At 45.2% G+C, this 23,174-nt stretch overlaps 1 protein-coding gene across 3 annotated transcripts in view; it reads left to right on the top strand.

Annotated features, from left to right (window-relative positions):
* The window catches only part of LOC120018361 (ubiquitin carboxyl-terminal hydrolase 2-like), a 47,073-nt gene extending 24,137 nt beyond the window's left edge, over positions 1 to 22,936 (top strand). Inside the window, exons 1-11 of one of the 3 annotated variants that reach the window (XM_038961517.1) lie at positions 10,530 to 11,002; positions 14,831 to 14,881; positions 15,803 to 15,929; positions 16,061 to 16,172; positions 19,895 to 20,005; positions 20,235 to 20,299; positions 20,779 to 20,882; positions 21,006 to 21,165; positions 21,540 to 21,644; positions 21,740 to 21,860; positions 22,769 to 22,928. In XM_038961517.1, coding sequence (XP_038817445.1) covers positions 10,844 to 11,002; positions 14,831 to 14,881; positions 15,803 to 15,929; positions 16,061 to 16,172; positions 19,895 to 20,005; positions 20,235 to 20,299; positions 20,779 to 20,882; positions 21,006 to 21,165; positions 21,540 to 21,644; positions 21,740 to 21,860; positions 22,769 to 22,853 — 1,200 coding nt within the window. In that variant the 5' untranslated portion in view covers positions 10,530 to 10,843 and the 3' untranslated portion in view covers positions 22,854 to 22,928. Of the gene's footprint in view, positions 1 to 10,529; positions 11,003 to 14,830; positions 14,882 to 15,802; positions 15,930 to 16,060; positions 16,173 to 19,894; positions 20,006 to 20,234; positions 20,300 to 20,778; positions 20,883 to 21,005; positions 21,166 to 21,539; positions 21,645 to 21,739; positions 21,861 to 22,768 lie in introns of those variants that run through there. The other 2 variants (XM_038961518.1, XM_038961516.1) reach the window with 2 other exon arrangements.
* Positions 22,937 to 23,174: the final 238 nt, after the last annotated feature.

The raw sequence follows: 23,174 nt of genomic DNA, 5'->3' as shown, positions 1-23,174 counted from the left end.
TGCCATTTGACAAATATCAACTGATCTCGCTCTTATCCAAGATAATCTCATCATAATGTAGGCTAGCCTCCCGCTCTTGCTCTTGCTGGCTAGAGCGCAGGTGCCAAGACCAGAGTGGGCACATTTGCTATAATTTAATGCAACAGTTTTTGTGACAAAACCATCGGTAGAGTTTAAAATGCAATTTGTATTCTGTACATGGGAATTTAACTGCAGAAGTTATTTTCATGTGCACTACGTCATCACGCACACTTTGATGGAAACATCTATTGTGGGAACATTTTGAATATTCAGGTGAAAATCTGTCGCCAATTAAAGGGAAACCTAGCTAATGATATCAATCAATCAATTGTATTTTATAAAGCCCTTTTCCCTTGTTAATGGTCAACAGCATCATGAACTCTACCCAGTACTGGGACATTTTAGCCAAAAACCTGGCTGCCTCTGCCAGGTGGCTGAAACTTGGCTGCAAGTGGATCTTCCAGCAAGACAATAACCCCAAGCACTAATCAAAATCCACAAATAAATGGTTAATTGACCACAAAATCTACATTTTGCAATGACCATCTCAGTCCCCATTGAAAAGCTGTGGTTTGAATTGAAGAGGGAAGTCCATAAGAGCAGACAAAGGATTTCAAGGATCTGGAAAGATTCTGTATGGAGGAATGGTCCAAGATCCTTCCCAATGTGTTCTTTCAATGTCATAAAACATTTTAGAAAAAGGCTGTGTCGTTATCCTCACAAGGGGAGGGTGCTAGAGTATTGAAAACAGGGGTGCCAATAATTTTAAACCCCTATCATTTTTAGATTTGTTACTTGTTAACAAAATCTCTTTCTCTGAGCAATTGTATTAGTATGAAATAATATACATTTTTGGAGAATACAATATAGTTCAGTATTTGTATTATTAATTTTATACTGTATTCCTTGCTCATCTTTATCAAGGGTGCCAATAATTTTGGCTATTGCAGCATAGATACTGGGAACTGAGACAGGGAGGGTCGGAAGACACTGTAGCCCCGTTCAAAGTTACCCCTGGCCAACCATGCAGGATATAACCCCACCCACTTTGCCAAAGCACAGACCCCACACCACTTAAAGAGCAACTGCCCCTAAAAACCGACTTCTCATTTAGAAAACAGCCCATGTGGCATCGATGTGAGTCAAACATTTATTCTACTGTCAAAATTTACGACAAAGTGAAAATAAGATAATTTTTAGAGTTCTGTGAGAATTGTGGTCGTGACTGCATCACAACTTTAATGAAGGTTGGGTTTGTTACAATCCTGCCCACATGCCCACAGCTGGCATTACACAAGTAATCATCGATTTGGACTGCAGCTGCCTATTGGGCTAATTTGGACCATTGGTAAATTACACAATGTACATGGGACAATATGTTAAAATTCCAATATCTCCAAATTTCAATTACTTAAAAACCTCAAACCAATGATAAATTGTAGAAATTCATATACAAACATTAAAAGCATTGAATGAAAAAAATAAAAGGTGTGAAACATGAAAATATTGTCTAATTTACATTGTGTAATTTATTGACGGTCCTTAACTATCCCCGGGAGATAGGCTATCCAATGTCAAACCAACTTTGCCATGGTCGCACACCAGCTGGCTAAAGCCAATTGGCAAAATAATTTGAAACTCACGTTTGAATTCAGTCATGGCCACTACCATTTCTTAATGAACCAAATCTAAAACGAGGCCAAATCACGAAGGGCAGTTGCCCTTTAAGTGATATCAACAGACAATTGACTTACTACCCTGAGACAAGGCTGAGTATAGCCCACAAAGATCTCTCCCCACCGCACGAGCCTGAGGGGGCGCAGAACCGGACAGGAAGATTACGTCAATAACTCAACCCACCCAAGGGAGTTGAGTATAGCGAAAAAAGCCTGGCATGACAAGATGCGCTCCGGTAGGGACAGAATGGGAGAGTGAGAGCAAAATAGTGACTCAGCCCCCGTAATAAGGTTCCTAGTGGAGAGTAGGGTGGTTCGTCACTCCAGTGCCTTGCCGTTCACCTTTGCACCCCTGGGCCAGACTACACTCAATCGTAGGACCTACTGAAGAGATGAGTCTTCAGTAAAGACTTATAGGTTGAGACTGAGTCTGCGTCTCTCACATGGATAGGCAGACCATTCCATAAAAATGGAGCTCCATAGGAGAAAGCCCTGCCTTCAGCTATTTGCTTAGAAATTCTAGGAACAATAAGGAATCTTATTGACCGTAGCATACGTGTAGGTATGTACGGCAGGACCAAAACAGAGAGATAAGTACAAGCAAAACCTACAAAGCATTGTATGGACAACAGTCAAACCTTGAAAGCAGCCCTAGCCCTAACAGGAAGACAGTAGAGAGGCTAGCACTGGAATAATACAGTATGATCAAATTTTGGGGTTCTAGTCACAATTCTAGCAGCTGTATTTTGCACTAGCTGAAGTTTTAGTGCCTTATCCAGGTAGCCGGAGAGTAGAGCATTTCATTAGTCTAATCTTGAAGTGACAAAAGCATGGATTAGCTTTTCTGCATCGTGTCTGGACGAAGTTTCCGATTTTTGCAATGTTACAAAGATGGAAAAAAGCTGGTCTTCAAATATGTTTTTACATTTACATGTTCGTCAAAAGAGAGATCAGGGTCCAGACTCAGAGTAACAACGAGATCCTTCACAGATACTGATTCCAAGGTAAACTCTATGTATTCGGCTGTGATGATGCCTAGTCAACTGAAACCGTTCCTAATTAAGAGCGTCAGAAGTGGGTAGGATGCCGTGTGATTGGGTGCCACTTCCTGTGACTGTTAGCAAGCGGCATTGTAAAATATGCCTCAATGCCTATTATACTGCGCGTCCTTGGGAGTCGATCCACATAGGCCTACTGCGTGGGATTTGTGTTCAGCCTCACAAAGCTGACTGACCGACGAACCATGGGAAAACATTGTGAAGGAAATGTCCAGTTAGTTAAAACGAATGCTTTTGTGACGCCATCCTGATCTCACATCATGCCATTTTAGGTCATCCAGCCAGGCACGGCCAGGAAAATGGTTTAATCCTAAAGCTCAGTGCTGCCTGCTCCAGCTGTTGCACACTACCCAGTGCCCTGGGTTGTATTCATTAAGGCACACTGTAGCAAAATGTTCTGCAACGGAAAAAGAAAATGAGGGTTTCTTATCGGTCAAGTTCAGGTACTCCTTCCCTAATTCAGTTAGTTTTCTTCCATTTGGAGCATAATACGACCCCAATACACAGCTCCTAGTTACAACGAACAATGGCATCGACATTAGAAGTGGCACTGAGCATAATAGCTCAGTTATTTTCACCAAATCCCATAAAGTCATTTTCAATGCAAAATCACTGGTGTGGTGGCATCTAACTCTAAACTCCCTCGTGGCAGTGGTCCTAGAAATAGCCCTGGCAGTAAAGTCAACTCCATCATCCTAACTCTTTACCCGGGGCGAGCTGGCTGGCACAGTCCTGGACACAGTAATAATAACGCTGTGTAGTGCTGCACCTTCATGCACAGCCTACTGTTCTGTCTTTATACTGTACTAGAGGTCGACCGATTATGATTTTTCAACGCCGATACCGATACCGATTATTGGAGGACCAAAAAAAGCCGACACCAATTAATCGGCCGATTTAAAAATAAAAAAAAATGTATTTGTAATAATGACAATTACAACAATACTGAATGTTCACTTATTTTAACTTAATATAATACATCAATAGAAATCAATTTAGCCTCAAATAAATAATGAAACATGTTCAATTTGGTTTAAATAATGCAAAAACAAAGTGTTGGAGAATAAAGTAAAAGTGCAATATGTGCCATGTAAAAAAGCTAACGTTTAAGTTCCTTGCTCAGAACATGAGAACATATGAAAGCTGGTGGTTCCTTTTAACATGAGACTTCAATATTCCAAGGTAAGAGGTTTTAGGTTGTAGTTAATATAGTATTTATAGGACTATTTCTCTCTATACCATTTGTATTCCATATACATTTGACTATTGGATGTTCTTATAGGCACTTTAGTATTGCCAGTGTAACAGTATAGCTTCCGTCCCTTTCCTCGCTCCTACCTGGGCTCGAACGAGGAGCACATCGACAACAGCCACCCTCGAAGCAGCGTTACACATGCAGAGCAAGGGGAACAACTACTCCAAGTCTCAGAGCGAGTGACGTTTGAAACGCTATTAGCGCGCACCCCGCTAACTAGCTAGCCATTTCACATCGGTTACACCAGCCTAATCTCGGGAGTTTATAGGCTAAACAGCGCAATGCTTGAAGCACCGTGAAGAGCTGCTGGCAAAATGCACGAAAGTGCTGTTTGAATGAATGCTTACGAGCCTGCTGCTGCCTACCATCGCTCAGTCAGACTGCTCTATCAAATATCAAATCATAGACTTAATTATAACATAATAACACACAGAAATACGAGCTTTTGGTCATTAATATGGTCGAATCCGGAAACTATCATTTCGAAAACAAAATGTTTATTATTATCGCATATACCCTGACTCTGCGTGCAATGAACGCAAGAGAAGTGACACAATTTCACCTGTTTAATATTGCCTGCTAACCTGGATTTATTTTAGCTAAATATGCAGGTTTAAAAATATATACTTCTGTGTATTGATTTTAAGGAAGGCATTGATGTTTATGGTTAGGTACACGTTGGAGCAACGACAGTCCTTTTTCCGCGAATGCGCACCGCATCGATTATATGCAACGCAGGACACGCTAGATAAACTAGTAATATCATCAACCATGTGTAGTTGACTAGTGATTATGATTGATTGATTGATTGATTGTTTGTTTTTTCTAAGATAAGTTTAATGCTAGCTAGCAACTTACCTTGGCTTCTTACTGCATTCGCGTAACAGGCAGGCTCCTCGTAGAGTGCAATGAGAGGCAGGTGGTTAGAGCGTTGGACTAGTTAACTGTAAGGTTGCAAGATTGAATCCCCAAGCTGACAAGGTAAACATCTGTCGTTCTGCCCCTGAACAAGGCAGTTAACCCACCGTTCCTAGGCTGTCATTGAAAATAAGAATGTGTTCTTAACTGACTTGCCGAGTTAAATAAAGGTGTAAAAAAAAAAAACGGCTAAATCGGTGTCCAAAAATACCGATTTCCGATTGTTATATCGGCCCTAATTAATCGGCCATTTCGATTAATCGGTCGACCTCTATACTGTACTATAGTCTGGGGTGGAAAAGCCTGGGCTTTAAAAACCTTTTTGAAAGGTTTTGATCCAGTAGCCTAGCTTTTAGGCTACTTCTCTATCACCCTTAGCACTAAGTTTGAGTTACATAGGCCTACTGTGTTCTATAATCCGCAGAGCAACCCTTTTCCCTTTACCTCAGAGGGCTAGGAGGAGTTTTGGGTGGCTGAATTAGTGGCCAGGTCATTACAACAGGTATTAACACACTTTCAGAACCATTGTACAACTCCTGTCAGATGGGACCCCCGGCTTCCCATTATGTGTCCGCAACTCTGCATAAGTGATGCCAGCCTATCACACGTGGGTGAAATTTGTCTTTCGTTTGTCTCTTGGTTGCTTTAGCCTAAGTCTAGACTCCCGTGGAACCAACAATGTTTTGCATGTCTGCCACCTTGTTCAGTCCGATACAGTAGCATAATGCTTTGATTAAAATGTAACGCCAGTCTGGTCTGTGTGAGAGCTTTAATACTGAGCCCTCTGGAAAACAATTACCCAGAACGCATTAGGCATCGTATTAATTCTGAGGAGTTCAGAGGGCTGGATCGTGAGAAATAGGTCTACCACTCAGCAAGCTGCCCATGATGTCAAACAGTAGCCTAACATTCACACTGCTCAACGTCAAAATCTGGTTGGCTGTTGAATTTAAAGCCTTGGGGAGTGGATTCAAACAGTTCAGTGTGTAGCCAAACTGTATCTGTACTCTACTTGGCACTGAGAACAGCAGGCCTTTTGATGTTGGTATTTTAAGTGCAACGATGACCATTCAGAGCGTTTTCCGTTACAGTCAGTGCCCGCAGAATGACGAGTAGCCTAAATATCAACAGAAACACAAAGTCTTTTTCATTAATGTTGTGTTCTGTATTTGAGTGACCGTTGCATTTAGCCGAGTTTCAGGACTTTGAAATGTAGCCTAGCCTAGCTTTATGCTGAACCACGGTATTACTTTCCTTTTGGTTGTGCTAACCAATTTGGGCGTTTACTTAAACAAATGAATCTCCTTGATGTGCCCTTATCTAGGAAAGGTGGTTGGCAGATGTACATTGATCAAATGTGTAATGATTTGCCTAGCTAACCAGGTCTTTATCTCAGAAGTCAAAATACAAAAATTGATTTCTTTGTCGTATTTTGTAGTTTGCTATCCTTTAGGCTCTGTGTTTTCTCGCATCTCCCCTCAAGGTGGGATTGTTTTACACACACACACACACACACACACACGCTCAGCCTGGTGAGTAATGGAATGTGTTCCTTGGCTGTTTGTTGTGTACACATGCTAGGTCACAAGACTGAGCTGAGGACATACTGCTCTCTCTCTCTTTCCCATTTAGCCTACACATCACTTCAATGAAACCCAGTATGTACAATATACCTCCCCTCTTGACTCACATTCATGTTTTGATTATTTTATTGAACCTTTATTTATCAAGGTTTGTCTCATTGAGATCAAATCTATGTTTCAAATGAGACCTGGTCCAACCAAGACAGCAGTTGTAGGGGGAACAATGTTTCAGACAAATATCAGACATCACAACTTACAGACCTAGACACCATCAACAGAATGTGGTCGTAGACGACACATACATTACAGAGACAGACGCAATGCTCACGGCTTTTAATACAGTTAGTCTGGTACAATTTAGCTCAGATGAGCATGAGTCACGTCACAGCCAGCGATGCTTTTGGTAGGACATGCGAATTTAACGTCAGATTCCTTCTAGATCAGAAGCACAATTACAGAGGAAGACATTTCTAAAGCCCAAAGGCTAAAGAAGTAGCTGTGGCAGCATGAAAGCAGTTTTGGTTCATTAACCCATAATCTATGGCAGTGTTATTATATTTTAGAAGACCTATTTAGTAGATCATTTCATATGGAATCAAGGCAATAGTCTAGGTAGCCTATAGGTAGACAGGCCTCCTGGCAGCAGTCTGCTGTTCACGCTAGGCCTATGCTACTTTCTGCAGCCGTTCTCCGACTCTGACTGAGGCTGACTTGACTTGATGGCTGACGATGTTTAGACCCGCTTCATAATGTCTCCGGTTTACCAATCCCCTTTCTTGGCAGACCGCTGTTCTATGTGTGACTGGTATGGGGAAATGTCATTCTGATCTCCTCAAATGTAATAGGCAACATCATTGCAAATACAATTAGCTGTGTCAGGGACACTGTACTTTTCCAATGCTTATGTAATTTGTTTGGTTTTAAGAGAGGTGGTGAAATTGAAATGGAGTGATGGAATTTTAGCCGCATAAAGCCATCTGTATTTTCACACTCACTTTTTGAGTCCTAATAAATCAGGGTATTTTTAAACTTTGAGCAAGAGGGGTGAGCAACAAGATTGAGTGTTGAAGCCTGTAAACAAGCAAACAAGTTTGTCTCCTCATAGGTGAGAGTTCAGAACTAACAGTGCTAAATGTTTATTACAGAGGGTGCAGTCAACACTTTTGTTTGTATTGATTAACAGCAAATTGACAATGGTTTGTCAATTAATCCTATTTGTTCCATGAGGAAAACATGTTCTACCCTACAATCTGTTTTACCATGTTGTAAAACCTCACCTTTTGTACTTCTCACCTTTGGTACTGAATGTAGCTAAAATATATTAGGCCTACCATATTCTCCTTCAGCAGAATTTTCACATTGCAGAGAAGGAGCTCTTCTTTACTAGGAATTTACAAAAGGTTTGATCCTGATGTTTCTCCCCATCTGCCACAACGAACAGAAGAGCCATACTGTAGGCATTTTTACATTTACATTTAAGTCATTTAGCAGACGCTCTTATCCAGAGCGACTTACATTTAACCTTTATTTAACTAGGCAAGTCAGTTAAGAACAAATTCTTATTTTCAATGACGGCCTAGGAACAGTGGGTTAACTGCCTTGTTCAGGGGCAGAACGACAGATTTGTACCTTGTCAGCTCGGGGATTTGAACTTGCAACCTTTCGGTTACTAGCCCAACGCTCTAACCACTAGGCTACCCTGCCGCCTCATCAGCATCACAGTTTGACCTTCAAATAGCCTGAAAACCTCATGCTGTGGCTGAGTTGCAGGTGTCAGAATAACAGTCTTCCTCTGTGAAGCTAACTACAGTTGAAGTCAGAAGTTTACATACACTTAGATTGGAGTCATTAAAATTTGTTTTTCAACCACTCCACAAATGTCTTGTTAACAAACTATAGTTTTGGTAAGTCGGTTAGGACATCTACTTTGTGCATAACACAAGTCATTTTTCCAGCAATTGTTTACAGACAGATTATTTCACTTAAAATTCACTGTATCACAATTCTAGTGGGTCAGAAGTTTACATACACTAAGTTGACTGTGCCTTTAAACAGCTTGGAAAATTCCAGAAAATTATGTCATGGCTTTAGAAGCTTCTGATAGGCTTATTGACATCATTTGAGTCAATTGGAGGTCTACCTGTGGATGTATTTCAAGGCCTATCTTCAAACTCAGTGCCTATTTGCTTGACATTATGGGAAAATCAAAAGAAATCAGCCAAGACCCCAGAAAAAAAATTGTAGACCTCAACAAGTCTGATTCATCCTTGGGAGCAATTTCCAAACGCCTGAAGGTACCACGTTCATCTGCACAAACAATAGTACGCAAGTATAAACACCATGGGACCACGCAGCCGTCATACCGCTCAGGAAGGAGACACGTTCTGTCTCCTAGAGATGAACGTACATTGGTGCGAAAAAGTGCAAATCAATCCCAGAACAACAGCAAAGGACTTTGTGAAGATGCTGGAGGAAACAGGTACAAAAGTATCTATGTCCACAGTAAAACGAGTCCTATATCGACATAACATGAAAGGCCGCTCAGCAAGGAAGAAGCCACTGCTCCAAAACCGCCATAAAAAAGCCAGACTACGGTTTTCAACTGCACATGGGGACAAAGATCGTACTTTTTGGAGGAATGTCCTCTGGTCTGATGAAACAAAAACAGAACTGTTTGGCCATAATGACCATCGTTATGTTTGAAGGGAAAAGGGGGACGCTTGCAAGCCGAAGAACACCATCCCAACCGTGAAGCACGGGGTGGCAGCATCATGTTGTGGGGGGTGCTTTGCTGCAGGAGGGACTGGTGCACTTCACAAAATAGATGGTATCATTAGGAAGGAAAATGATGTGGACATATTGAAGCAAAATTTCAAGACATCAGTCAGGAAGTTAAAGCTTGGTTGCAAATGGGTCTTCCAAATGGACAATGACCCCAAGCATACTTCCAAAGTTGTGGCAAAATGGCTTAAGGACAACAAAGTCAAGGTATTGGAGTGGCCATCACAAAGCCCTGACCTCAATCCTATAGAAAATTTGTGGGAAGAACTGAACAAGCATGTGTGAACAAGGAGGCCTACAAACCTGACTCAGTTACACCAGCTCTGTCAGGAGGAATGGACCAAAATTCACCCAACTTATTGTGGGAAGCTTGTGGAAGGCCACGCAAAACGTTTGACCCAAGTTAAACAATTTAAAGGCAATGCTACCAAATACTAATTGAGTGTATGTAAACTTCTGACCCACTGGGAATGTAATGAACGAATTGAAAGCTGAAAGAAATCATTCTCTCTACTATTATACTGACATTTTACATTCTTAAAATGAAGTGGTGATGCTAACTAACCTAAACAGGGAGTTTTTTACTAGGATTAAATGTCAGGAATTGTGAAAAACTGAGTTTAAATGTATTTGGCTAAGGTGTATGTAAACTTCCGACTTCAACTGTATGAAGAGATGTATTATTACAGCCATGGTCAATAGCCTAACAGATTATGAGCATGTAGTACAGTAGTAGTAGCCTACTCTCCCCAACACGATATGCTGTACTCCTCTGAAATGTAGTCCTGCATTGAATAAATGGGTCTCACGCTGAGTAGCCCTTTAGAAAGGCCATATTCGACAGTGAATGTGTTGTATCTCATTGCTTGATGTATGGACAACGGGAATGAATGTTCCACGGGTGTCCTGTTCCACGGGTGTCCTCGGAAGCACCATTCGAGTAATAAGCATAAGCGTAATTCGTAGAAATGTGAATGGACCACTCTGACTGTGTTTGACGTCGGAGAGGTTTGTGGCAGCGGCTGACGTCTGTAGTACTAATCCGAAAAGAGGCGTGTCCTCGGGGTTGTAAAACGATGGAGAGGCAGTGGTCATTTACTTCTCAAACAGCCCGGTGATTGATATACTGCACGAGGGAAATTGTTTTGATTTGCGTATACTGAAGGTCTTCGATTTCTGAAATATATAGGGGAGAAAATAAGACATTGCTCAGTCTGTTTTCATTGCGAAACTATTTACTTCATGTAGTGTTTATGTGTTTTTTCATGATATCAGGAGTGCCAGTCTGGTATGTATCGCTTGTAAATCGAGTGTAGATGAGATGAATGGCTCGGTTTTTTCATGACAACCGCAAAAAGGAAACGAATAAGCTCGAGCAAAAATACTAATATATTCGTAACGTAGGCTACACTTTCATACAAAGGTCCTGCGACATATAATATCAGGAGATCGAGCGCAACTCCCGGTGAATCAAGAGCGCACCGGCTCTATCTGCCTGATACCGGCAGAGCATCAGAACACACCGGTAGCCGACTATATCAGACAGTCATCATGCCCAGCATGAGACAGTCATACACGGTGACCGTTCCCGAAGAACCCCCGGCCTCGGTTTTCCCGTTCTTGAAGCAAGAGATGCGGCGGAAAACCTCGAGCATGTCTGGCTCGGTGCTGGTGTCAACCTTTGTAGGACTTCTCATTAATCAAGCCAAGGTAAAAAAAAAAAAAAAAGAGAGGATATATTGGCACCAAGATAATCTATCGAATGTTTGTCTGCGTATTAGTTACAGTAATATATGTGTTGTTAATCAATAAGGAGGATTGATGTTGCGTTTCCTGGATGACAATCACTAGGGGTTCTTCTACACGGCATTGCCAGCGATATAACATTGCAGCCACTCTAGCAGTAGCCTAAACCCCGCTAAACCTCTGTGGAGGATCAGTATTCTGGCAGGTCATTAGACTAGTTATATAATCTCAAATTAATCTCACTCCATAGCAGGCCTTTGATAAATTATATTACATAGCCTAGGCCTGTATCAAAATATATTTAGAATGGGGTTTTGTATTCTTTTTTATTATGCAACATCTGTAATATCATATGGGACAATATGTCCCACCCTCTCGCTATTTTTATCCATAATTCCATGTCCTTAGAGAGAAACAAATCAAGGTAGAATTGTTGGTCAAGGGGTCTATTTTCAGACTGATGTTGAAATCATCTGACATGAGCTAATGGTGTTTACGGCTCTAGCAGTGACTGGATAACTCGTTGGTCAACAGTCATCCACTATAGTCTAATGATTAACGATTTTATTACAACCTTCAACGTTGACACTTCATTGATCGTCTTCAATAATCCGGGTTCATCCTAGAGAGAGTGTATTGTATTGAACGTTTCAATGAAACAAACTCAATAGAAGGAGCGGAGCGGCATGACTGAAAGCACCTGGCTACTCTATCTTTGGCTCCCAGGCTTCGCTCTCATGAGGTGAAAGCCTGTGGCAGACGCTGGTATCTGGCTATCACAATGAAGAGTGTGGTTTTTTTCTTCTCTCGCTTGTCCCTCAAAGGTTTTATCTATGGCTCATATTAGGTCTTGTGAGGCTTTTCTATAACCTGTTTTGGGAACGTGTTGCTATTGTTTCAGTGCATTATCTTGGTCTTGAATAGTCTGAGAGACAGTGGATGTAAATATCAATTGATTAAGCTGGTCCATGACTGGTCCATCCATGACTCATCCATGACTGGTCAGTCACTCCATGTGAAGACAGTTGGTGGGTTGCTGCTGTTGTTGTCCCCTAGCAGGGGCCAGGCACAGGAAGGTCAGAACATGCTGTTCTCCATCTCCAGCAGCTCTCACTCAACACAACACAACACTGCTGCCAGCTAATGATTATAGCGCATTCCATGGAGCAAGGTGGAACCGTGTCAGGCAGGCCCATGCCTACTCAACCCATTCAGGGCTCAACTTGTACCTGGCTGTTTCATCATGAGATAGTTCAGCTCAGTATCAATGTCAGTGACAGTGACTGCTAAGGGCCACGGAACCCAAAACAGCTAAACAACAGATAACATTTAAATCAAATGTCTCGGATTGATAGTGTGGTGGCAGTAATCATGTTATGTGTAAATACATTGAGAATGCAAGGCAATTCATTAATCAGTCTCTGTGTTATGTGAAAACTAGGCCAAATTTGTATCTGTAAATGGAATGACAGTAGACTAGAGATTGGACTACTGTAGCTACAGTTTGAACCAAACACTGCCTATTACCGAATGGCCTCCATCATGGATTGGAGTAATGGATGTGCCTGGGCATGTTTTAACGCTCCACATAGCCTGGTCCTAGAAGTGTTCTTGCATGACAATAGGAGTTGGCAAGACAGCATGGGACCTGCACGGCTAGCATTCAGACAGAGAGTACAATATTGGTCCATTTGCACAGATATTCTTCATGTTTTGCTGTCACACAACACAGGTTGGGTGCAGCACAGGGGCAGTATACAGGGATATTGAAGCCGGTAACGCTGCCTGTTCTGCAAATTTCACCGCAGGCAGCTCGGGGGGTTTGAACCGGCAACCTTCTGATCACAAGGTGATTAGTGCACTGCTATGATGATTAACAGCAGTGGGCTTCTTGCATGTGCCAGGGCTTGTCACACCACTGTGAAGACTAGAGTTCTATAACTAAGTTTATCATCAAAGGTTAATGAATAAGACATTTTCATAATGGGTGACACTGATTCATCTGTTGCTAGTCCAAAGAAGAACACTGGTCGGTCAGTCAGTTAATCAGTAAGTCACACTAAAGCCCTTGCCAGATGTTGTGAGTGTGACCAAGTGCGTTTGTCATATTGTCCTCTAGCTTGTTCATGTAAAAATAGCGTTCCCTGGGAGAGAGGCTGTCAGGATGACTTCTGCAGTGACAGTCACACCGCTCTGACAGCAACCAGCCAATGAGAACGCGGCAGCAAGTTCTGAAGGAAAGGTGCTATTTTGGGCTCTGATGATATTACTCAGCAAAGTACGGCACATGGTGACGTCATGGGGCTCATTCCGGGAAAACTGTTCTGGAGGTGAAAAGCGGTGTGAGTTTGTTATGAGCATTATCCAGTATGATCCTTGCCTTGCAGCGACCTAATAATCTGCCCGTCCTCCTGAAGTGTAGCCTACACTCGCACACTACTTGCCACCAATGTAAAAGCATTGGATTTGTGTAGGCTACAAAAGGAATCATACCAGTCAATTCCTTTCAAATGAAGGGAAGTGAACAAGTGAATACTAGGGGGAAATGAGATTATTGTCTCGGACAGTAGGAACCAACCCACTACAAGGAACTGACTGTATACCAATAACTGACAACAGGGAATGTTTTGTTCATGTGGTCGCGGACTAATAAATCACTTTATTTTACGTTGGAATTGAGAAAGAAGGATTTAGATAATCCTGAGTTAATTAAACTGTTGGATGGGTTTTTCTATTCTGTTGGGAAAGGGGGACAGATGGCGTGGGGTTATTTATGTAATAGTAAAACGCTACAGCCCGTCCCAAGTTTGTGTTCTCATAACTGGAACAAACTGTCTGGTTGAACTCCCAGACACCAGGAGCACATGGGTGTGTGTCTGTTTTTCACTGTGTGTCCCGTGGTGATTGGTCACTCCTGCGGTCATGGGGAGAGACTAGGGAGGGAGGCTATATGAGCCAGAACAGAACATGCAGGTGAGAGTTACTGGAGAGCTTAAGTCAGGGTCACTTCAGTGTTATATTGAGTTCCACTGGAAGCTGGATTGGGTTTCCTCTCCTGTTCCCCAGCAGCGCTGTGCTCTACATCAACCCATAAAAACATAATTGTGTCAGGTTTTTGGCCTGTCTGACTGCGTGAACTGTACTCTACCTATCCCAGTCTCCCTTCCTCCTGGTCTAAATGTGGGGACTGTATCATTGTGATGGGGCCTTGTGTTCACTTATGTTCAAAGTACTAGGCATAAATAGTTGATTGTAGCATTTCTACAGAGGCCTCAAAGCACAACACATTGCATTCCATATTAAAGAGATATGTACTTCATGTAAAGTTTTGTCCACAGTCGTATTGGTGCTTTGGTAATTACTTCCATTACTACTCAATTATAAAACGACAGAACTTATATAATTAAACTGCAGTGACGTCAGTCATGTTCTTTTCTACAAAGCCCTTATTCTACATTTGTAGACCGTTATCCACTTTAAAGCCTTTAGGCTATTGCTAAGCCAAGATGTTTCAGTTGTGTAGGAAACGCTGCACATCTGAGGTGGTGCGTACGGCGTGATTCCCTCTGAATTGAAACAAGACCAGGCTAATGTTCGACAAAGAATATGTCCATCTTTACATCGTATAGCATTTCTAGTAGCCTAACCTACAGTAGAACGGCCCCCGTTTTCTGAGCATGGCCCCCCATGTGTATCGCACACGTCCTTCCACCGTAGGCCCATGTAGAGATCCCATTCTCTCACGTGCTTTTGTCGTAAATGTTTTCCTTGTCGTGTTCTTCTCCTCCCCAGAACTCCAAGAGTGCCCAGGGCCTGGTGGGCCTACGGAACCTGGGAAATACCGTAAGTAATGGCCTGGGTGCACACACACACTCATACATGTGTACACACACACACATATTTCTACTATATTTAGGCCTCTATTCATGTGTGTTGTGTAATAAACGTGGAATATTGTCAGTGTACCGAAAAATAGTGTAATCCACATGTCCTATCCTCTGCCATCGGCTTAAGGGCTGTGTTTTGATATCACGAACACTTTTCCTTAGCTAGTCTATTTCCATTTGCTGAGATTATTTGCCATGCCATCTCATGGCTCTACAAACAGGAGGGGAGGGGACAGGGGAGGGGGCATTTGCCAGGCAACAGCGAGAAGGATGGGTCCCGAAATAAACTGTCTACTTGCACAGTAACCTTATCAGAGTGCTTCTGCTGCACTCTGTACCGGCTGGGGGACTTGACTGTCTCTCGCTCTCTCTATCCCTGCTACCTTTCATTCACTCAGCCGGCTGTTCCTCGTTTTCCCCATGCTAGCATGTGTAACGTGATGTTAATTGTTCATTTTTTATTTAACAAGGCAAGTCAGTTAAGAATAAATTCTTATTTACAATGACGGCCTAGGAACAGTGGGTTAACTGCCTTGTTCAGGGGCAAAGCAACAGATTTTTACCTTGTCAGCTCAGGGATTCGATCTAGCAACCTTGCGGTTACTGGCTCTAACCACTAGGCTACCTGCCACTCCATGCATGCATGTATGTAACAAAAAAAGATCTAAAAATAACTTCAGCAGACACGATTTCACCTCTGCACATTTGTCTTCAACATTGAAACCGTTATTGTCAAATTATTGTGTATGCAGGAATTATTTTTTAAATATATTTCTCAACAATCTCGATTTTGAAGCTGTAACTTCCTGCACCACAAACAGCATGGTAGTGTGTGTGTTAACCCTCTTCTGAAGACTGTGTGTGTGTGTCTCTACAGTGCTTCATGAACTCCATCCTGCAGTGTCTCAGTAACACACACAACCTCCGGGACTACTGTCTGCACAACTCCCACCGACGCGACCTTAACAAAAACAGCCGCACCAACACCGGAGCGCTCATGGAGGGTGAGACAGCTAGCCTAAGTCCCCTGCAGTCAATGAATGCTGAACATAGTATTTACCAGCCAGTCCCCCATTTGACAATGTCTGCCCCTATTCCGAGGGAATCTGATCTATCTTCCTGGTTGTGCTTCTAGAATTTGCCAAGCTCCTCCAGACCATGTGGACGTCCTCGAGCAGCGAGGCGGTCGGCCCCTCAGAGTTCAAAACTCAGATCCAGAGATACGCCCCCCGATTCGTGGGATACAAGTACGTGTTGTTCCTCAACTAACTATTCACCAAGGCTACCTGTGAAATGGCACCCTATTCCCTATATAGTGCACTACTTTTGACCAGAGCCCTATGGCACCCTATTCCCTATATCGTGGACAACTTTTGACCAGAGCCCTATGGCACCCTATTCCCTATATAGTGCACTACTTTTGACAACAGCAGAGCCCTATGGGCCTTAGTGTAAAATGTGTGCACTTTATACAGATGTAGGATCTTAATTTGAACCAGTATGCTACAGCAGGGAAATAATTCTGCAGCAACAGGTAATGTGAATTATTATGTGGATTATAATTAACAGACATTTTTGTAGAGGTTGATCCATTTTTCGTAAGGGAAAATCAAGTCAGAAATTTCAAAGTGGAAATGACTGTCACGCCCTGGCCTTAGTATTCTTTGTTTTCTTAATTATTTTAGTTAGGTCAGGGTGTGACATGGGGAATGTATGTGTTTTTTGTAGTGTCTATGGTGGTTGTAAGGTTTAGGGGGTTTATTAGAGTAGTTGGGTTTATGTTTAGTATAGAAGTCTAGCTGTGTCTATGGTTGAGTGTAGGTATCTAGGAAAGTCTATGGTTGCCTGAATTGGGTCTCAATTAGAGACAGCTGGTTATTGTTGTCTCTGATTGGGAGCCATATTTAAGGCAACCATAGGCTTTAGCTGTTTGTGGGGAATTGTCTATGTCGAAGTGTTTTGTGTCAGCACTTATGTTTGTATAGCTTCACGGTCGTTTGTTGTTTTGTTTTTTCCTTCTTTAAATAAAAAGAAGATGTACTTTCCACGCGCTGCGCCTTGGTCCTCTCTCAGTCCCTTTGACGATCGTGACAGAATTCCCCACCAATGCGGGATCAAGCAGCGTGAAAAGCGGCAACAGGAGCAGCGCAAGGAGGAATGGAAATGGGAGCGTAATATGGACTACACTACGTGGGAGGAGATCGACAGGTGGGCGATCGACCCAGGGCGAGTGCCGGAGCCAGCCTGGGATTCTCTGGCGCAGTGTGAGGAGGGATACCGGCGAATGGAGGCAGCACGACGACGCGGTAGGAAGCCTGTGAGTCAGCCCAAAAAAATTCTTGGGGGGGGGGCTTAGAGGTAGTGGGCCGAGGGCAGGTAGGAGACCTGCGCCCACTTCCCAGGCTAACCGTGGAGAGCGGGAGTACGGGCGAACACCGTGTTACGCAGTAGAGCGCACGGTGTCTCCTGTACGTGTTCATAGCCCGGTGCGGGTTATTCTACCTCCCCGCACTGGTAGGGCTAGATTGGGCATTGAGCCAGGTGTCATGAAGCCGGCTCAACGCGTCTGGTCTCCAGTGCGTCTCCTCGGGCCGGCATACATGGCACCAGCCTTACGCATGGTGTCCCCGGTTCGCCTACATAGCCCGGTGCGGGTTATTCCACCTCCCCGCACGGGTAGGGCGACGGGGAGCATTCAACCAGGTAAGGTTGGGCAGGCTCGGTGCTCAAGGGAACCAGTACGCCTGCACGGTCCGGTATTTCCGGCGCCACCTCCCCGCCCCAGTCCAGTTCCACCAGTGCCTACACCACGCACCAGGCTTCCAGTGTGTCTCCAGAGCCCTGTTCCTCCTCCACGCACTCGTCCTATGGTGCGCGTCTCCAGCCCGGTACCACCAATTCCGGCACCACGCACCAAGCCTCCTGTGCGTCTCCAGAGTCCTGTGCATCCTGTTGCTGCTCCCCGCATTAGCCCTGAGATGCGTGTCCCCAGCCCGGTACCACCAGTTCCGGCACCACGCACTAGGCCTAATGTGCGTCCCCAGGGTCCAGTATGCCCTGTTCCTTCTCCCCGCACTAGCCTGAAGGTGCGTGTCCTTAGCCCGGTGCCTCCAGTTCCGGCACCACGCACCAGGCCTACAGTGCGCCTATTCCGGCCAGAGCCATCCGTCTGCCCAGTGCCATCTGAGCCATCCGTCTCCTCAGCGCCATCTGAGCCATCCGTCTCCCCAGCGCCATCTGAGCCATCCGTCTCCCCAGCGCCATCTGAGCCATCCGTCTCCCCAGCGCCATCTGAGCCATCCGTCTCCCCAGCGCCATCTGAGCCATCCGTCTCCCCAGCGCCATCTGAGCCATCCGTCTGCCCAGCGCCGTCTGAGCCATCCGTCTGTCCCGAGCCATTAGAGCCGCCCGTCTGTCCCGAGCCGTCAGAGCCGTTAGTCAGTCAGGAGCCGCTAGAGCCATTCGTCAGTCAGGATCTGCCAGAGCCGCCAACCAGACAGGATCTGCCAGAGCCGCCAACCAGACAGGATCTGCCAGAGCCGCCAACCAGACAGGATCTGCCAGAGCCGCCAACCAGACAGGATCTGCCAGAGCCGCCAACCAGACAGGATCTGCCAGAGCCGCCAACCAGACAGGATCTGCCAGAGCCGCCAACCAGACAGGATCTGCCAGATCCGTCAGCCAGCCATGAGCAGCCAGAGCCGTCAGCCAGCCATGAGCAGCCAGAGCCGTCAGCCAGCCATGAGCAGCCAGATCCGTCAGCCAGCCATGAGCAGCCAGATCCGTCAGCCAGCCATGAGCAGCCAGATCCGTCAGCCAGCCATGAGCAGCCAGATCCGTCAGCCAGCCATGAGCAGCCAGATCCGTCAGCCAGCCATGAGCCGTCCAGCCAAGATCCGCCAGAGCAGTCATCCAACCAGGATCCGTCCCTCAGTCCGGAGCTGCCGTCCCTCAGTCCGGAGCTGCCCCTTATCCTGGTGCTGCCCCTTATCCTGGTGCTGCCCCTTATCCTGGTGCTGCCCCTTATCCTGGTGCTGCCCCTTATCCTGGTGCTGCCCCTTATCCTGGTGCTGCCCCTTAGTCCGGTGCTGCCCCTTAGTCCGGTGCTGCCCCTTAGTCCGGTGCTGCCCCTTAATCCAGTGGGGTTAATGTGGAGGGTGGCCATTTGGAGGAGGCTACGTAAGCGGGTAGTGACTATGGTGGGGTGGGGACCACGACCAGTGCCGGAGCCGCCGCCGTGGACGGACGCCCACCCAGACCCTCCCCTAGACTATGTGCTGGTGCGCCCGGAGTTCGCACCTTAAGGGGGGGGGTTATGTCACGCCCTGGCCTTAGTATTCTTTGTTTTCTTAATTATTTTAGTTAGGTCAGGGTGTGACATGGGGAATGTATGTGTTTTTTGTAGTGTCTATGGTGGTTGTAAGGTTTAGGGGGTTTATTAGAGTAGTTGGGTTTATGTTTAGTATAGAAGTCTAGCTGTGTCTATGGTTGAGTGTAGGTATCTAGGAAAGTCTATGGTTGCCTGAATTGGGTCTCAATTAGAGACAGCTGGTTATTGTTGTCTCTGATTGGGAGCCATATTTAAGGCAACCATAGGCTTTAGCTGTTTGTGGGGAATTGTCTATGTCGAAGTGTTTTGTGTCAGCACTTATGTTTGTATAGCTTCACGGTCGTTTGTTGTTTTGTTTTTTCCTTCTTTAAATAAAAAGAAGATTTACTTTCCACGCGCTGCGCCTTGGTCCTCTCTCAGTCCCTTTGACGATCGTGACAATGACAAACTTCAGAAGCGTTTTTAAACTTCAAATACACTGCAAGTTTGACATTTCCTAAGATCCTACATCTGTAGGGAATAGGTTGCCATAGAGGCACTCGAAATCGAATACCTTTGTATCAGTAATGGTATTGTAGATGATTTTCCAATGCGTAAAAAAATGACTTGTGTTTTGTCTGTCTGTGTCCCTCCCTCCAGCCAACAGGATGCCCAGGAGTTCCTGCGCTTCCTGCTGGACGGGCTGCACAACGAGGTAAACCGGGTCACGGTGCGGCCGCGGGGCAGCTCGGAGGACTTTGACCACTTGCCGTGAGTGTCTCCTGCTCTTTCTCTCTCCATGAACTACCGTGGGACTATGGTCAAGAGAATGTTAACTGGGAGAGTAGGGCACGGCCAGGGCTGCAGCATGTCCCATATTATTAGTACGCATCAGTCGGTGTGGAGGCGTGACGCCTCGTGGATTTACAAGAGGGGAGGCGTGGGAGCAGTGAGCATGAATACTGACACACCCTCTCCTGTCCGGTCGTCCCTCCCACAGTGACCGAGAGAAAGGGGATAGAATGTGGAGCAAGTACCTGGAGAGAGAGGACAGCAAAGTAGTGGGTAAGGGCACGCATCAACACCCACAGGGGTTGAGTAACACTGTGTGCTGTTAATAAATTGTGTTTCCATGTGTAGTCTGTTGATTGATGTAGTGCGTGTGTGCGCAGGTTGGCATTTATTGTCATGAATCTTTCCCTGGGGGCAGCTCTGCAGAGTGGTCACTAGCTGGCACTGCCACAAAGTCAAATAAATCTGTTTTTTTAACCTTAATCTTAACTACATCGCTAACCTAAATGCCTAACCTTAAATGAAGACCAAAAAGCAACTTTTTGTTATCATACATTTTTACGATATAACTAGGCAATTTTGACTTTGCAGCTGGCCCATCTAGAGGAAATTGCTCAGTTTTGCCTCCAGGGCAAGATTCATGACAAGAAACATCAATCTGCCGTCTGTGTCGTCTGTGTCTGTGTCTGTGTCTGTGTCTGTGTCTGTGTCTGTGTGTGTGTAATGGTCTCTCTCTGCCCTGTCCTCCACAGACCTGTTTGTGGGTCAGCTGAAGAGCTCGTTGACATGCAGCACATGTGGCTACTGCTCCACTGTCTTTGACCCCTTCTGGGATCTCTCGCTACCCATCGCAAAGGTCAGTGTCGACAATGCACACCAGCTTCTTCCCCACAGTGTTGCACATTCACCGTTCACCAGACCCACATACAGTCCCAGCGTTTTTATGTCACCTAAATGTGCCGCGTGTCCATGTGTCAAGAAGGGCTACGGAGAAGTGAGTCTGATGGACTGCGTGAGTCTCTTCACCAAAGAGGACGTGCTCGACGGAGATGAAAAACCAACGTGCTACAGGTGTAAAGCCAGAAGAAGATGCACAAAGAAGTTCACTGTACAGAAATTCCCCAAGATCTTAGTGCTTCGTATCCTTTCTCAAGCTGCTCATATTTGTAGGCTCCATTTGTCCGATAGTACTCTATCCCATTAGATGTTATAGAGGAGAGAGGAGTTGGCTGACGCCTGGTCCCAGATCTGTATATAATGTACTTATGCCAACACATCATGTATGAGACAATTGTAGTCCGAGGAGTTGGTTATGGTTCAACTAAAGCACACAGATCTGAGACCAGCCTAGAAGTGCTCTCTGTTGCTATAAGAGGCTTGCCTATGTGTTAATGTATGTATGTGAACCTTCATATGAAACCCACCCAAGGTTCCATATGAAGCCCCTGTCTCTGTGTATTTACGGACGCTTCCGCCCTACACTGCTTTTTCCTTTACCCACCTACTTGTCCAGATCTGAAACGCTTCTCTGAAGCGCGGAGAACCAGCAAACTGTCCACATTTGTCAACTTCCCCATGGAGAAACTGGACCTCAGGGAGTTTGCCTCGGAAAACAGCAGTGAGTACCATCGTCTGTCGGGTAGAATCGTCTGTCGAGGTACGACAATGGCATTCTACTGATTCCTCTCTTTCCCCTGTCCCTTTCCCCCACAGTAAATGCAGTTTATAACCTGTACGCAGTGTCCAATCACTCAGGCACGACCATGGGCGGCCACTACACAGCGTACTGTCGCAACCCCACCTCGGGAGAATGGTACACGTTCAATGACTCCAGGTATATCTTTCCCTCTCCCTTTATCAAACTACACTACCCACAAGGCTCTGCTAGCAAACCATACTGCTCAGAACTGAGCTCATTAGCGTTGAATCGACTGGAAATCTTAGAACACTGGAAATACTCCTGTTTAGAACATTCGAGCACTCTTCCACCTCACTCCATACACAGGGTACATCTGAAATGGCACCCTATTCCCTTTATAGTGCACTACTTTTATCACTAGTCTGGTCAACAGTAGTGCACCACTTTATACAGTAGGGAATAGGATGTTGTTTAGAATGGACCACCACATTGTAGGACCTCTGTGTAACAAATGATCTGCTGGGTCTCATGTTGAGAGTGCTAGAGCAGAGAGTGTCAGGGAGAGGACATGTCCTGCTTGCTGGCTACATACCATTCACCCAGAGCTACTTGCTTTCTTAATAACAGTGCTTCCCCTAAATTCTGTCAAGTGTGCAGTAGCCTACCTCCTCCCTCTCTCCGCCTCCCCCTCTCTTCTCCTCGCTCTCTCACCTCTCTCCCACTCATTGCCTCGTGAGAGCCTCTCTCTCTCTCTCTCAGCAGCCACCTGTCTTCTTTCCCTGCTCCTCCGCTCTCATTCATTATGCAGTTCTCTCTCTCTCTCCTGTTTTTTCCCTCCCTTTCCTCCTTTAACCTTATCTATGCTTAATGCACAGTATGATAGTACCCACGCAATGTTACTCTAAAAACTCTCTGCCGTAAAACTAGTACCTTTGTTAGAAAACAACTGTCTGAATACACCATCCATTTTCATGGTTTTGTGACATAATAGTGGAACATAATTGCATTTCTCCAATAACATTGTCAATTCGTTGCACCGTTATGACTGTCAACAACATTACAGCTCATTCACATGCATCCCCTCTTCCTCTCTCCCCTCACAGAGTATCGCCAATGTCCTCCAGCCAAGTGCGCAGCAGTGACGCCTACGTGCTGTTCTACGAGCTGGCCTCCTCCTCGCGGATGTGAGGGCCTCCCGGAGGAGGAGGTGGAGGGCACTGCGGATGGCGGGAGGGAGGAGGAAGAGAAGGAGGGCAAAGCCAGGCCCTTTAGGACTAATCACATCCACAAGAGACTACAACTCCCCCCTCCCCAACTCCATCCACAACAGAGAGAGGCTACTACTCCCCCCTCCCCAACTCCATCCACAACAGAGAGATGCTACTACTCCCCAACTCCATCCACAACAGAGAGAGGCTACTACTCCCCCCTCCCCAACTCCATCCACAACAGAGAGAGGCTACTACTCCCCAACTCCATCCACAACAGAGAGAGACTACTACTCCCCCC

This window comes from Salvelinus namaycush, chromosome 23 (genome assembly GCF_016432855.1).
Source record: "Salvelinus namaycush isolate Seneca chromosome 23, SaNama_1.0, whole genome shotgun sequence".
Taxonomy (NCBI): domain Eukaryota; kingdom Metazoa; phylum Chordata; class Actinopteri; order Salmoniformes; family Salmonidae; genus Salvelinus; species Salvelinus namaycush.
The sequence above is the reverse complement of the archived record's forward strand: the minus strand, read 5'-3'. Positions and strand labels throughout refer to the sequence as shown.